Raw genomic sequence first — 12,076 nt, 5'->3', positions numbered from 1 at the left:
AGGTATTTCTGTTTTTTATTCATAATAAATGTACAAACATTCAGAAAAAAACATTTTCGCTTTGTCATTATGGGGTATTGTGTGTAGATTGATGAGAATAATTATTATATATTTATTTTTAAATAAGGCTGCAATGTAACAAAATGTGTCAAAAGTAGAGAGATCTGAATACTTTCCGAATGCATTTTAGGCCTGCTCACCTTCAGCTTATATTCAATGACAGTCATTCTATTTGAAAGTTATTTTTCAGAAAGACAAGAATGTCCACATTCTCTGCTAAGAGGGCAGCTCCGTTAGCTGGAAGTGTTTCCCCTAGGATTTCTTCCAGTAGAGGAAGAGTAGGAGATTGGAGACAATATATCTTATTTACAGCTACAAAAAGTGCAGTGTATGTACTAGGTAGCTAGAACAATGTTCTATTTTTTTCTTTTTTAAATCAGGGCATAGAACAATGTCAGTGTAACCGTAAATACAAATGTAGTGACAGACAGAACAGAAAATGTAACTTGTATTGTGCATCAATAAAAATAATGACTATATACACCATATGCACATGAACACTGAGCTACACAACTATTTAGACACACTAACAACCTACGAGAGAACAAAACCCCCCCAAAAACAGTAACAGAACAGAGAGGAAAGAGAGAAAAAGAGAGAAAAAAATAAAAAATAAAAAAAGCGAGAGAAAGTATCTCAGAATAGGAGTGCAGATCTAGGATCAGGTCCCCCCTGTCCATAATCTTGTTCACTATGATCTAAAAAGGCCAAGCTGATCTTAGATCAACACTACCTACTATTCTGAGATGCTTTATGAATACAGGCTGATAGAGATTGTAGGGACAGTAACTGGAATGCTGGCCAGGGCTATGTATACAGTCGTGAGAATCTTGTGGAGAATTCTATACTTTCCCCATCACAACACTGTCCATTCCATTAGTCCTGTTGTTGTAGTTGTGATTGCTGGAAGTAGTGACAGAACAATTTTCTGACCTCCTCACCCTGGAGGTGGTCTGAAGTTCCAGAGGGAGAGGGGGCGTGTCCCGCAGTGTGACCAGGCTGGGGGTTCTCACCCTTGGTCACCTCGCCATGCCATTCCCCGCGGAACAAATCTCCATGGGCCTCACACATGTTATGCAGGATGCAGCAGGCCAGGATCATGGTGGGCACCACGTCCAGGCTGCAGTCGTTCCTCTTGCTCAGGCATTGCCAGCGCGCCCGCAGGCGAAGAAGCGCCGTTGCCGCCCCACGCCACGCCCGCACAAATCGCTACAGCAGGAGACAAAGTAACCAGGTTAAACGTTGATCAACTATTTTTTTATTTACTGCAGCAAAACTCTGGGTCTACTACAGTCTAATGTGTCAATTTAGCTCACAACTGTGTAAAACGTCTGAAATGTTCACTGAAATTGTGGATTTTTATTTTTTAACACATTACTACTTTGAGTTTAATCCATGAGTGATTCTGTTTTGCGCTGTTGAAAATAAAACCTGCCTGGTTGAAGGCCCTCTGGGCCTCCGCGTGCCCCCCTTCCTGCTCCTCCACATCATCCTCCTCCTTCTTCTTCTTGGAATAGGCCTTCATCAGCCAGGGCTGGAGGGGGTACCCTGGCTCCCCCAACAACACATATCTGGACAAGACAATGTGCTCTCAGTCTATTAGGCTGGTAGGACACAGGTCACCAGAGGCATAACAATAGTAATTGTATCACTGGACTACTATTACTGCTCATACTTATACAAGTAATAATGATAGCACTATCTAAAAGGGTAAATAATAACATCAATGATACCTCAGGGGTTTTCCCATGAAGCTCGGGGGTGGATCAGGTGACAGCATGCCCTCAGAGGCCGACGCCCAAAGTGCTGAGTTCTGCAAGATGGCTGTCGGCTCAGTGCTGCCAGGGAAACCAGCACAGACGTCCCAGAACTGACCCAGCCCGTTCACAGCCACCTAACAGACAGATAGGAGTGTTACTACCTCACAGACAGACAGATGAATGTTACTACCTCACAGACAGGCAGATGAATGTTACTACCTCACAGACAGACAGACGACTGTTACTACCTCACAGACAGGCAGATGAATGTTATTACCTCACAGACAGGCAGATGAATGTTACTACCTCACAGACAGGCAGATGAATGTTACTATCTCACAGACAGACTGACGACTGTTACTACCTCACAGACAGGCAGATGAATGTTACTATCTCACAGACAGACAGGCAGTCAGACACAACCATATACTGTAACACTTCAATTAAATGCAGAGTCTCAAATAGCCACCTGACCCTTTCAATAGCCGGGCATCGGCACAAATTTCAGCAAATGTGTGCCTAAATTAATTGTTATAGGCACACACTCTCCATGGTGCTGAACCGCAAAATCGGGGGTTTATGATAGGCAGCCTAGTCTTTGCAAGTCTGATCTGCGAAGGATCTTATTCTAATGTTTATATTGGTCATACTGGTCACAATAAATGGCGTGATCGTATTTTCAACATTTTTTTGAGCAAAAATAGACGCTTGGCTCATTTAGAAGCTTGTCTCTAATAAGAGCTGGCTGTGTTCAGCGATTGAAGCAAATAAAAGCCTGGGCTATTTATTGCAGCAGAGGTCCTGTCCTACCTGGGAGACCACAGAGAGCCACCCATCTGGGTTGGCGTAGTTGGCCACGTTAGCGGACGGCGTGAGGATGGCAGTGTGGAGGGTTGCCACGGCGCCCACGCAGTGGGGGAAGCCCCAGCGAGATAGGAAGTGACGTGCAGAGTCTTCTACTTCCTGTACGCTGGGCGAGCATAGGTAGACGGGCCGGAGTAGTGTGACGATGGCGTGACAAACGTCCCTCACACACTTACACACCGTGGAGCTGCCCACGCCAAACAGCCCACTGATGGTGCGGTACTCAATGTTGGACGCCAGCCGCCACAGGGCAACCGCCACACGCTTCTCCAGCGGAAGCGCCCGGCGGAAGTGGGTGTCCTGGCGAGCCAGGCGGGGTTTCAGCTTGCCACAAAGGAAGAAGAAAGTCTCCCGGCTCATGCGGAACTTCTCCAGCCAATCAGAGGGCTGGAACTCAGTCATCACTACCCGCTCCCACCAATCAGTGCACTCCGTGCTGGTCCAGGGTCGGGTACGGATGTCACAGCTGCAGCGTACGTCTCGAGCTGTCAGCATCTGGAGAGAGAAAGAGAGGGGGGGGGGTCTTTGTTTTACCAGTGATACAAATCAGTATTATAAACCGGGTGGTTTATTAAGCCCTGAATGCTTATTGGCAGGTGGGGCCCGTTTTGAGCCCCAACTGTTTAGCAAAATAAATTATATATATACACACACACATATATAGATCCAGTTGCAGAGGGAGGTGTTTAGTCCCAGAGTCCTTAGCTTAGTTATGAGCTTCGTGGGCACTATGGTATTGAACGCTGAGCTGTAGTCGATCAACAGCATTCTCACATACAGTGCTGTGAAAAAGTATTTGCCCCCTTCCTGATTTCTTATATTTTTGCACATTTGTCACACTTAAATGTTTCAGATTATCAAACTAATTTTAATATTACACCAAGATAACACAAATAAACACAAAATGAAGTCTTTAAGTGATACTTTAATGTATTAAGGGAAAAAGCTATCCGAACCTTCATGGCCCTATGTGAAAAAGTAATTGCCCCCCCCCTTGTTAAATCATGAATTTACTGTGGTTAATCAGATTTTTTTGGAAAGCTGAGTTCAATTTCACTAGCCACACCCAGGCCTGATTACAGCCAGACCTGTTGAATCAAGAAATCACTTAAATAGAACCTGTCTGACAAGGTGAAGTAGCCAAAAGATCTAAAAAAACAAGACATCTTGCCACGATCCAAAGAAATTCAGGAACAGATGAGAAACAAAGTAATTGACATCTATCAGTCTGGAAAGGGTTACAAAGCCATTTCTAAAGCTTTGGGACTCCAGCTAACCACCGTGAGAGCCATTATCCACAAATGGAGGACGGATGGTGCCGGCTCAGCGCTGCTGGTCACCAGTACGCCTCCTTGGACCAGGATATCCTGCGCCGGCTCTGCGCACTGTGTCTCCGGTGCGTCTGCACAGCCCAGTGCGTCCTGTGCCAGCGCCCCGCATTTGCAGGGCGAAAATAAACATCCAGCCAGGACGGGTTATGCCAGCTCTACGCTCCAGACCTCCAGTGCGTCTCCACAGTCCAGTATGTCCTGTGCCTCCTCCCCGCACTCGCCCTGAGGTGCGTGTCATCAGCCCGGTAACACCAGTACCGGTCCCACGCATCAGGCCTCCAGTGCGCCTCCACAGTCCAGAGCTTCCGGCGACAGTTCCCAGTCCAGAGCTTCCTGCGACAGCTTCCAGTCCGGAGTTTCTGGCGACAGTTTCAAGTCCGGAACCTCCAACGACGGTCCACAGTCCGGAACCTCCAACGACGGTCCCCAGTCCGGGGCCTAAGGCGATGATCCACGGTCCAGTTCCACAAAGGCGGAGGGATCAGCGTAAAGAGGGGGGGCTGCGTCCAGAACCGGAGCCGCCACCGAGGGCAGATGCCCACCCGGACCCTCCCTTATAGGTTCAGGTTTGCGGGCGGGAGTCCACACCTTTGGGGGGGGGGGGTACTGTAATGCCCTGACCTGAGATATGTTTTCTCTCTTTTGGTTAGGTCAGGGTGTGACTAGGGTGGGTACGCTAGTTTTTGTATTGTCTGGGGTTTATTGTATGTCTAGAGTTTTTGTAAATGTGAATTGAATGTAGGAGAATATAACACAATAGATCTGGTTCAAATAATACAATGAAAAAAAACACATGTTTATTTTTATTGTTGTATTATCATCTTTAAAATGAACAAGATAAAATAAACATTCAGATAGGATGATGGGGACACTTTCAGTGAAAAATATAAGAGGGCAACAGCACTTGTGCAAAGTTTCAGAATAACTTCCAAAATGAGTGTGCTTACATGACATTTATCATGAAGTCACCCAGGTGTCCCACACAAGTAGCCCAAATGTACCCAAGTGGCCAAATTGGTGAAGGTATACAAATAACTATATACAAAATGCCAAAATGGTATTCTAACACACACCCCCAAAAATTGAGAAAAAAATATATACATTTACAAAATAACATGGGTAACTATTTACACACTTTCAATATTTGGAAGACCCTCAGTCCTCTATCAAATCAAATGTATTTATATAGCCCTTCGTACATCAGCTAATATCTCAAAGTGTTGTACAGAAACCCAGCCTAAAACCCCAAACAGTAAGCAATGCAGGTGTAGAAGCACGGTGGCTAGGAAAGACTCCCTATAAAGGCCAAAACCTAGGAAGAAACCTAGAGAGGAACCAGGCTATGAAGGGTGGCCAGTCCTCTTCTGGCTGTGCCGGGTGGAGATTATAACAGAACATGGCCGAGATTTTCAAACGTTCATAGATGACACGCAGGGTCAAATAATAATAATCACAGTAGTTGTAGAGGATGCAACAGGACAGCACCTCAAGAGTAAATATGAACAGTTTAGGGTCCCATAGCCGCAGGCAGAACAGTTGAAACTGGAACAGCAGCAAGGCCAGGTGGACTGGGGACAGCAAGGAGTCATCATGCCAGGTAGTCCTGACGCATGGTCCTAGGGCTCAGGTCCTCAGAGAGAGAGAAAGAGAGAATTAGAGAGAGCATACTTAAATTCACACAGGACACCGGATAAGACAGAAGAAGTACTCCAGATATAACAGACTGACCCTAGCCCCCCGACACAAACTACTGCAGCATAAATACTGGAGGCTGAGACAGGAGGGGCAGGAGACACTGTGGCCCCATCCGATGAGACTCCCGGACAGAACAGGAAGGATATAACATCACCCACTTTGCCAAAGCTCTACACAATATTGTGCTGCCGAGTTATAATAAACAGATTATATATATATATATATATATATATATATATATAGAGAGTACAGGGAACATAAGGTTGAATATATTATTATAGACCTGCTACATCTACTGTCTCTTATATTATGACATTTCAGCTAGATCTACTGTCTCTTATATTATGACAAACCAGCTAGATCTACTGTCTTTATTATATTACAACAGACCAGATGTATATACTGTCTCCATTTCACTTTGGCCATTGTTGTGGGCCTGCCCTCCCCTCAACAGCCTCAAATAGGCTATTTCATTTCACAAATATATTTTATATTATTAATTTCAAACAACGGCATTAGCATGAGAAGAACTTACCAGTCCAAAATGGTGACGTTATTCCTCTTCTGCAGGCACTTTACAGATTATACACAGTGGCTACAACGCTGTCCTCTCAGTTCAAAAAATATTCCTCCACTTGGGAATCGCTAAAGTAATCGTCCTACAACAATCTGTCTCACTTTTCCGATCAATTTCTTCTAAAATTGTGTGTACATCTGTACAGCTAGACTTAGATTTAGCTTTCCCTGACTTAGTCGCTATACGGATTGATATATGAACAGCTGAATCTGCGCGTTTACCAAAAACAGCGATGTGCGTAAAATGCGTAGCTCCTTCCGGAATAAAACTTCAACAGCGAATTACTCTTTACGCTGGAGTTTACGACATGGGTTGGTCTTCCAACACACAACCATTGCATATTGGCGCTTACCTCCGCTCATTGGCTATCTACCCAGCTAGATTTCAAGACGATCAGTGGTCATTGGGTTAAAATACAGTCAACCAACGAGACAGTGGTCATATAATTGGTGCACAATGAGCTCGTCACTTGTTATTTTCCAATCTTCCAACTTTCCAACTTGACAGAGCTTGAGAGGATCTGCAGAGAATGGGAAAAACAACCTAAATACAGGCGCCAAGCTTGTAGTGTCATACCCAAGAAGACTTGAGGCTGTAATCACTGCTTCAACAAAGTATTGAGTAAAGGGTACTTATGTAAATGTGATATTTTTTTTTTTTATTAAATAGCAAAAAAAATCTAAACTTGTTTTTGCTTTGTCAATTTCGGTAATTGTGTGTAGATTGATGAGCTTTTTTTTTTTTTAATCAATTTTACATTAAGGCTGTAACCTAACAAAATGTGAAAAATGTCAAGGAGTCTGAATACTTTCCGAAGGCACTGTAAGCCCTAACAGTTTGTGGGCACCGTCTGTCACCGTTATAGTGCAATTAATGTATTGTGTAGAGTTGTGGGGTTTGCCCCTCCAAGATTTACATGCTAAAATTGCCACTGATTGGCCATATACCACACGCTCTCGTGATTTATTGCTTATGGGCGCTGTTAAATTACGTTTTGCTAGGTCATTGTTGACTGGTAAGTATCTGCATCTGGTGCAAAATGTTACATGTCTGAATCCAGCAATATAAAGTTACTTTTGAGACTTTCGTTTCAAGCCTATCCAAAACCTTCACCGTTAATGCCTAAACGTAACATTAAACACTTCTTAATTTGACGTTTACAACCACTTCGAAATTAGAATTTTGAGAAACACGGTTGAACGTCTTATGTGACACAGAGTTTATTGCTTTGTTTATGCGTGTACGTTTAGCTATTCGTGTATGGAACGCAGTCCAATGAACTTCAATATAAATGGCTTGGTTTAGCTTTGTCAGATTACAGTACCATGAGCATTCGCCTCTGTCTTTGGAAGAAGTATTGTCTGTGGCGGATACGTCTCTTCACCTCATTGAGTCTCTGTGTATCCGCGTTGTTTATGTCTCTTCGGCGCTTCATCAGCATATAGGTCATAAGAAACATTAACGGCTGAATCTTGTCTTCATCAGCCATTTTAATATATTTCAACAGTTGAAGAGCTTCTCACAAATTGACAAAAGCAAACATGATTTCTAACCATTGAGGTACATAAGGTTCTAACGTGCAATGGGCGGTTCGGTCGTGAACTCGGTTGCAGGAAGATTAGAACAACACCAGGTTGAACTTCCGGTAGTATTTTCCCATGAATTTCACAATAAAAGTTGTACTGCTAATGCTAAATGTTATAGCGAACAGATTAGCGTATATTTTTTGTCCACAAAAAAGTACTTGAATAAATATGATTTACTTTAATTTAACAAGACGAACAGTTTAGGAATAGGATGTAGATCTCAGTATTTTAACCAACCAACCACACCAAAGAATAAAGATATGATCAAACATGTCCAATGTTATCCATCATAGTAATAATGTACAATAACGGAAACGGAGGCATTCATATGACATCCATTAAAAAACTACTTTAATAAAGCAAGATATGTACTTTGATGAATTCAGTCAAAAACAGATGTGACCTATTTAAATACTGTATTTTAAACAAATATCAGTTTTGGTGGGCTTTCTGTACATATAGACGACAGTGTCCCAAATGTCGCAGGTCTTGTTGCAGTCTTAAGAAATCACTAAATAGTATGAGTAATACACAATGGTGTGGGCTAACTGAAGCCAGCAGTGTCCTGGAGGGTAGGTCGCTGCAAGCGGAAGGTAGAATGTTGTTAGAAATCTGGTTCTGATGTTTTTCCCTCAACAAAAATCTGGTTCTGACACTTTTCCCTCAACACAGGGGCACTATCAAGTTGTCACCTTCTTGCTTCATCTATGGTGTTGTGTTGTCACAAGTAAAAAGAGAAGACTTTACAAATTATTTCATTTTCAAATATATACAAACAAGGAGCCCAGTGAGTTCAGACCTTGGCACCTTTACTCATGTATTCCTAACGTATTCATGTTGTGATGTGTGAAAACAGAAAATAATATACAGAAAATGATGACACAATGACAGTTTTCTATTTGTTGTGAAAGCATCTCATATGTCTTAAGTTTACTTTGAAAAAGAAGCAACTGCCACTCTGTCTACTATCAAATCAAATTGATTTATAAAGCCCGTCTTTCATCAGCTGATATCTCAAAGTGCTGTACAGAAACCCAGCCTAAAACCCCAAACAGCAAGCAATGCAGATGTAGAAGCACGGTGGCTAGGAAAAACTCCTTAGAAAGGCCAGAACCTAGGAAGAAACCTAGAGAGGAACCAGGCTATGAGGGGTGACCAGTCTTCTTCTGGCTGTGCCGGGTGGAGATTATAACAGAACATGGCCAAGATGTTCAAATGTTCATAAATGACTAACAGGGTCAAATAATAATAGCTCAGGAGTAAATGTCAGTTGGCTTTTCATAGCTGATCATTGAGTATCTCTACCGCTCCTGCTGTCTCTAGAGAGTTGAAAACAGCAGGTATGGGACAGGTAGCACGTCTGGTGAACAGGTCAGGGTTCCATAGCTGCAGGCAGAACAGTTGAAACTGGGGCAGCAGCACGGCCAGGTGGACTGGGGACAGCAAGGAGTCATTAGGCCAGGTAGTCCTGAGGCATGGTCCTAGGGCTCAGGTCCTCCGAGAGAGAGAAAGAAAGAAAGAGAGAGAATTAGAGAGAGCATACTTAAATTCACACAGGACACCGGATAAGACAGGAGAAATACTCCAGATATAACAGACTGACCCTAGCCCCCAGACACATAAACTACTGCAGCATAAATACTGGAAGCTGAGACAGGAGGGGTCGGGAGACCCATCCGACGATACCCCCGGACAGGGCCAAACTGGCAGGATATAACCCCACCCACTTTGCCAAAGCACAGCCCTCACACAACTAGAGGAATATCTTCAACCACCAACTTACCATCCTGAGACAAGGCTGAGTATAGCCCACAAAGATCTCCGCCACGGCACAACCCATGGTTGGTGCCAACTATAACATTTCTCCCCTGTGTGAACAGTCTGATGGTATTTTAAATGGCTATGGAAGGCAAAGCATTTATTGCATATTGGACACCTGTATGATTTCTTCCATGTGTGTATGGTCTTATTAATTCTAAGGCCCTGTGATTGAGTGAAGCATTTCCCACAGTCTATGCAGCAATATAAGGTTTCTCCAGTCTGTGAGATATCATGTGTGTCGTTAAGTTTAGTTTCTGGTTGACGCATTTGCCACAGTCTTTGCAGCAATATAATTTCTCTCTTGTATGTATCTCTGTATGTTTCGCCAAGTTTTCCTTTCTTTCAAAACATTTGCCACAGACTTTACAGTAATTTGGTTTCCTTGAGTGCACACTTGAATGTCTGGTCAAGCATGCCTTCATTCTGTAGCATTTGCCACATTCTTTGCATGGATGCGGTCTTTCATCTATGTGACTGGTTTAATCTTATTTGAAATTGCTCACTATGAAATTTCAGAGTTTCCTAATTCCTACCAGCACGTGAATGTGGCATACGTCATTCAGTGACAAACACATCAAGAGCTGTAATTTGGTCGTTACTAGCGTCTATGGCCGCAGTCATAAACCCTGCCCATTTCTACAATTTAACTTTTGAAAATGTGATTTAAAACCTAACCCTAACCTAACTTTTACCTTTATTTTATCAGGGAGTCATACTTACAGATGAGCCCTGAATTACATAAAATGCAAGTAGAAAGAAAAACTTGCTCATAAAAAAAAACACATTCATCAGTAATATGGTGCTCAGTTTTCTCAATTGACCTAGAAGCAACAGAACATACAATTTAACAACATTTTGAAGATTGTTCCACAAATAAGGTGCAAGAAAGATAAATCTGCTTTTAGTGAACTCAGTTGAGACCAAATTAATTTCCAGACTTAGCTGAGACTGGGTGACTAGCAACTAGTATGTCTAAAGTTTAGTAACGATGTTAGGTACAGTAGGCCTTTTTGTAAAAGGGCTTTTATAAATGAAAACATAGCAATGTAGCAACCTACATGCAGTGGTGAATACTAAAATTGTCGCCCGTAATAAAGCGCAGTGTGCTATGATACACTGCATCTAACTGATTTAATGAAGTGGCAGCTGCTTTCATATACACTGCTCAAAAAAATAAAGGGAACACTAAAATAACACATCCTAGATCTGAATGAATGAAATATTCTTATTCTTATTAAATACTTCTTTCTTTACATAGTTGAATGTGCTGACAACAAAATCACACAAAAATGATCAATGGAAATCAAATTTATCAACCCATGGAGGTCTGGATTTGGAGTCAGACTCAAAATTAAAGTGGAAAACCACACTACAGGCGGATCCAACTTTGATGTAATGTCCTTAAAACAAGTCAAAATTAGGCTCAGTAGTGTGTGTGGCCTCCACGTGCCTGTATGACCTCCCTACAACGCCTGGGCATGCTCCTCTTGAGGTGGTGGATGGTCTCCTGAGGGATCTCCTCCCAAACCTGGACTAAAGCATCCGCCAACTCCTGGACAGTCTGTGGTTGGTGGATGGAGCGAGACATGATATCCCAGATGTGCTCAATTGGATTCAGGTCTGGGGAACGGGCGGGCCAGTCCATAGCATCAATGCCTTCCTCTTGCAGGAACTGTTGACACACTCCAGCCACATGAGGTCTAGCATTGTCTTGCATTAGGAGGAACCCAGGGCCAACCGCACCAGCATATGGTCTCACAAGGGGTCTGAGGATCTCATCTCGGTACCTAATGGCAGTCAGGCTACCTCTGGCGAGCACATGGAGGGCTGTGCGGCCCCCCAAAGAAATGCCACCCCACACCATAACTGACCCACCGCCAAACCGGTCATGCTGGAGGATGTTGCAGGCAGCAGAACGTTCTCCACAGCGTCTCCAGATTCTGTCACGTCTGTCACATGTGCTCAGTGTGAACCTGCTTTCATCTGTGAAGAGCACAGGGCGCCAGTGGCGAATTTGCCAATCTTGGTGTTCTCTGGCAAATGCCAAACGTCCTGCACTGTGTTGGGCTGTAAGCACAACCCCCACCTGTGGACGTTGGGCCCTCATACCACCCTCATGGAGTCTGTTTCTGACCGTTTGAGCAGACACATGCACATTTGTGGCCTGCTGGAGGTCATTTTGCAGGGCTCTGGCAGTGCTCCTCCTGCTCCTCCTTGCACAAAGGCGGAGGTAGCGGTCCTGCTGCTGGGTTGTTGCCCTCCTACGGCCTCCTCCACGTCTCCTGATGTACTGTCCTGTCTCCTGGTAGCTCCTCCATGCTCTGGACACTACGCTGACAGACACAGCAAACCTTCTTGCCACAGCTCGCATTGATGTGCCAT

The 12,076-nt window shown here is 43.8% G+C and overlaps 1 protein-coding gene and 1 long non-coding RNA gene across 3 annotated transcripts; both read right to left on the bottom strand.

Annotated features, from left to right (window-relative positions):
* Positions 1-7,945, bottom strand: LOC110495734 (uncharacterized). Of its 2 annotated transcripts, none has more exons than XM_021571131.3 (5): positions 7,612-7,945; positions 2,631-3,179; positions 1,794-1,954; positions 1,496-1,631; positions 1-1,269 (listed from the first exon to the last, which is right to left on the bottom strand). In XM_021571131.3, exons 1-5 carry the CDS (start codon positions 7,774-7,776, stop codon positions 937-939), a joined length of 1,344 nt encoding a protein of 447 aa, XP_021426806.3. In that variant the 5' UTR covers positions 7,777-7,945; the 3' UTR covers positions 1-936. The 2 variants fall into 2 exon arrangements, with proteins under 2 accessions (XP_021426806.3, XP_036808048.2); XM_036952153.2 differs by having other exon boundaries at positions 7,672-7,915.
* LOC149975448 (uncharacterized) lies at positions 4,791-6,807 on the bottom strand. The gene is made up of 2 exons (XR_016488355.1): positions 6,246-6,807; positions 4,791-5,645 (listed from the first exon to the last, which is right to left on the bottom strand). It is a non-coding gene; the product is annotated as an uncharacterized LOC149975448 (long non-coding RNA).
* Positions 7,946-12,076: the final 4,131 nt, after the last annotated feature.

Source organism: Oncorhynchus mykiss, chromosome 18, assembly GCF_057628025.1.
Source record: "Oncorhynchus mykiss isolate SJ-2025 chromosome 18, ASM5762802v1, whole genome shotgun sequence".
Lineage (NCBI taxonomy): Eukaryota > Metazoa > Chordata > Actinopteri > Salmoniformes > Salmonidae > Oncorhynchus > Oncorhynchus mykiss.
This window is presented reverse-complemented; position numbering and strand designations above follow the sequence as displayed.

What these genes read in the sequence shown, in the direction of transcription:
- LOC110495734 (XM_021571131.3), bottom strand. Translation starts at nt 7,776, where the DNA reads ATGGCTGATGAAGACAAGATTCAGCCGTTAATGTTTCTTATGACCTAT. An exon ending in TTCATGGGAAAACCCCTGAG is followed by an intron (nt 1,632 to 1,793) that starts GTATCATTGATG and finishes TGTCTTGTCCAG; the next exon opens with ATATGTGTTGTTGGGGGAGC. An exon ending in CCCAGAGGGCCTTCAACCAG is followed by an intron (nt 1,270 to 1,495) that starts GCAGGTTTTATT and finishes CTCCTGCTGTAG; the next exon opens with CGATTTGTGCGGGCGTGGCG.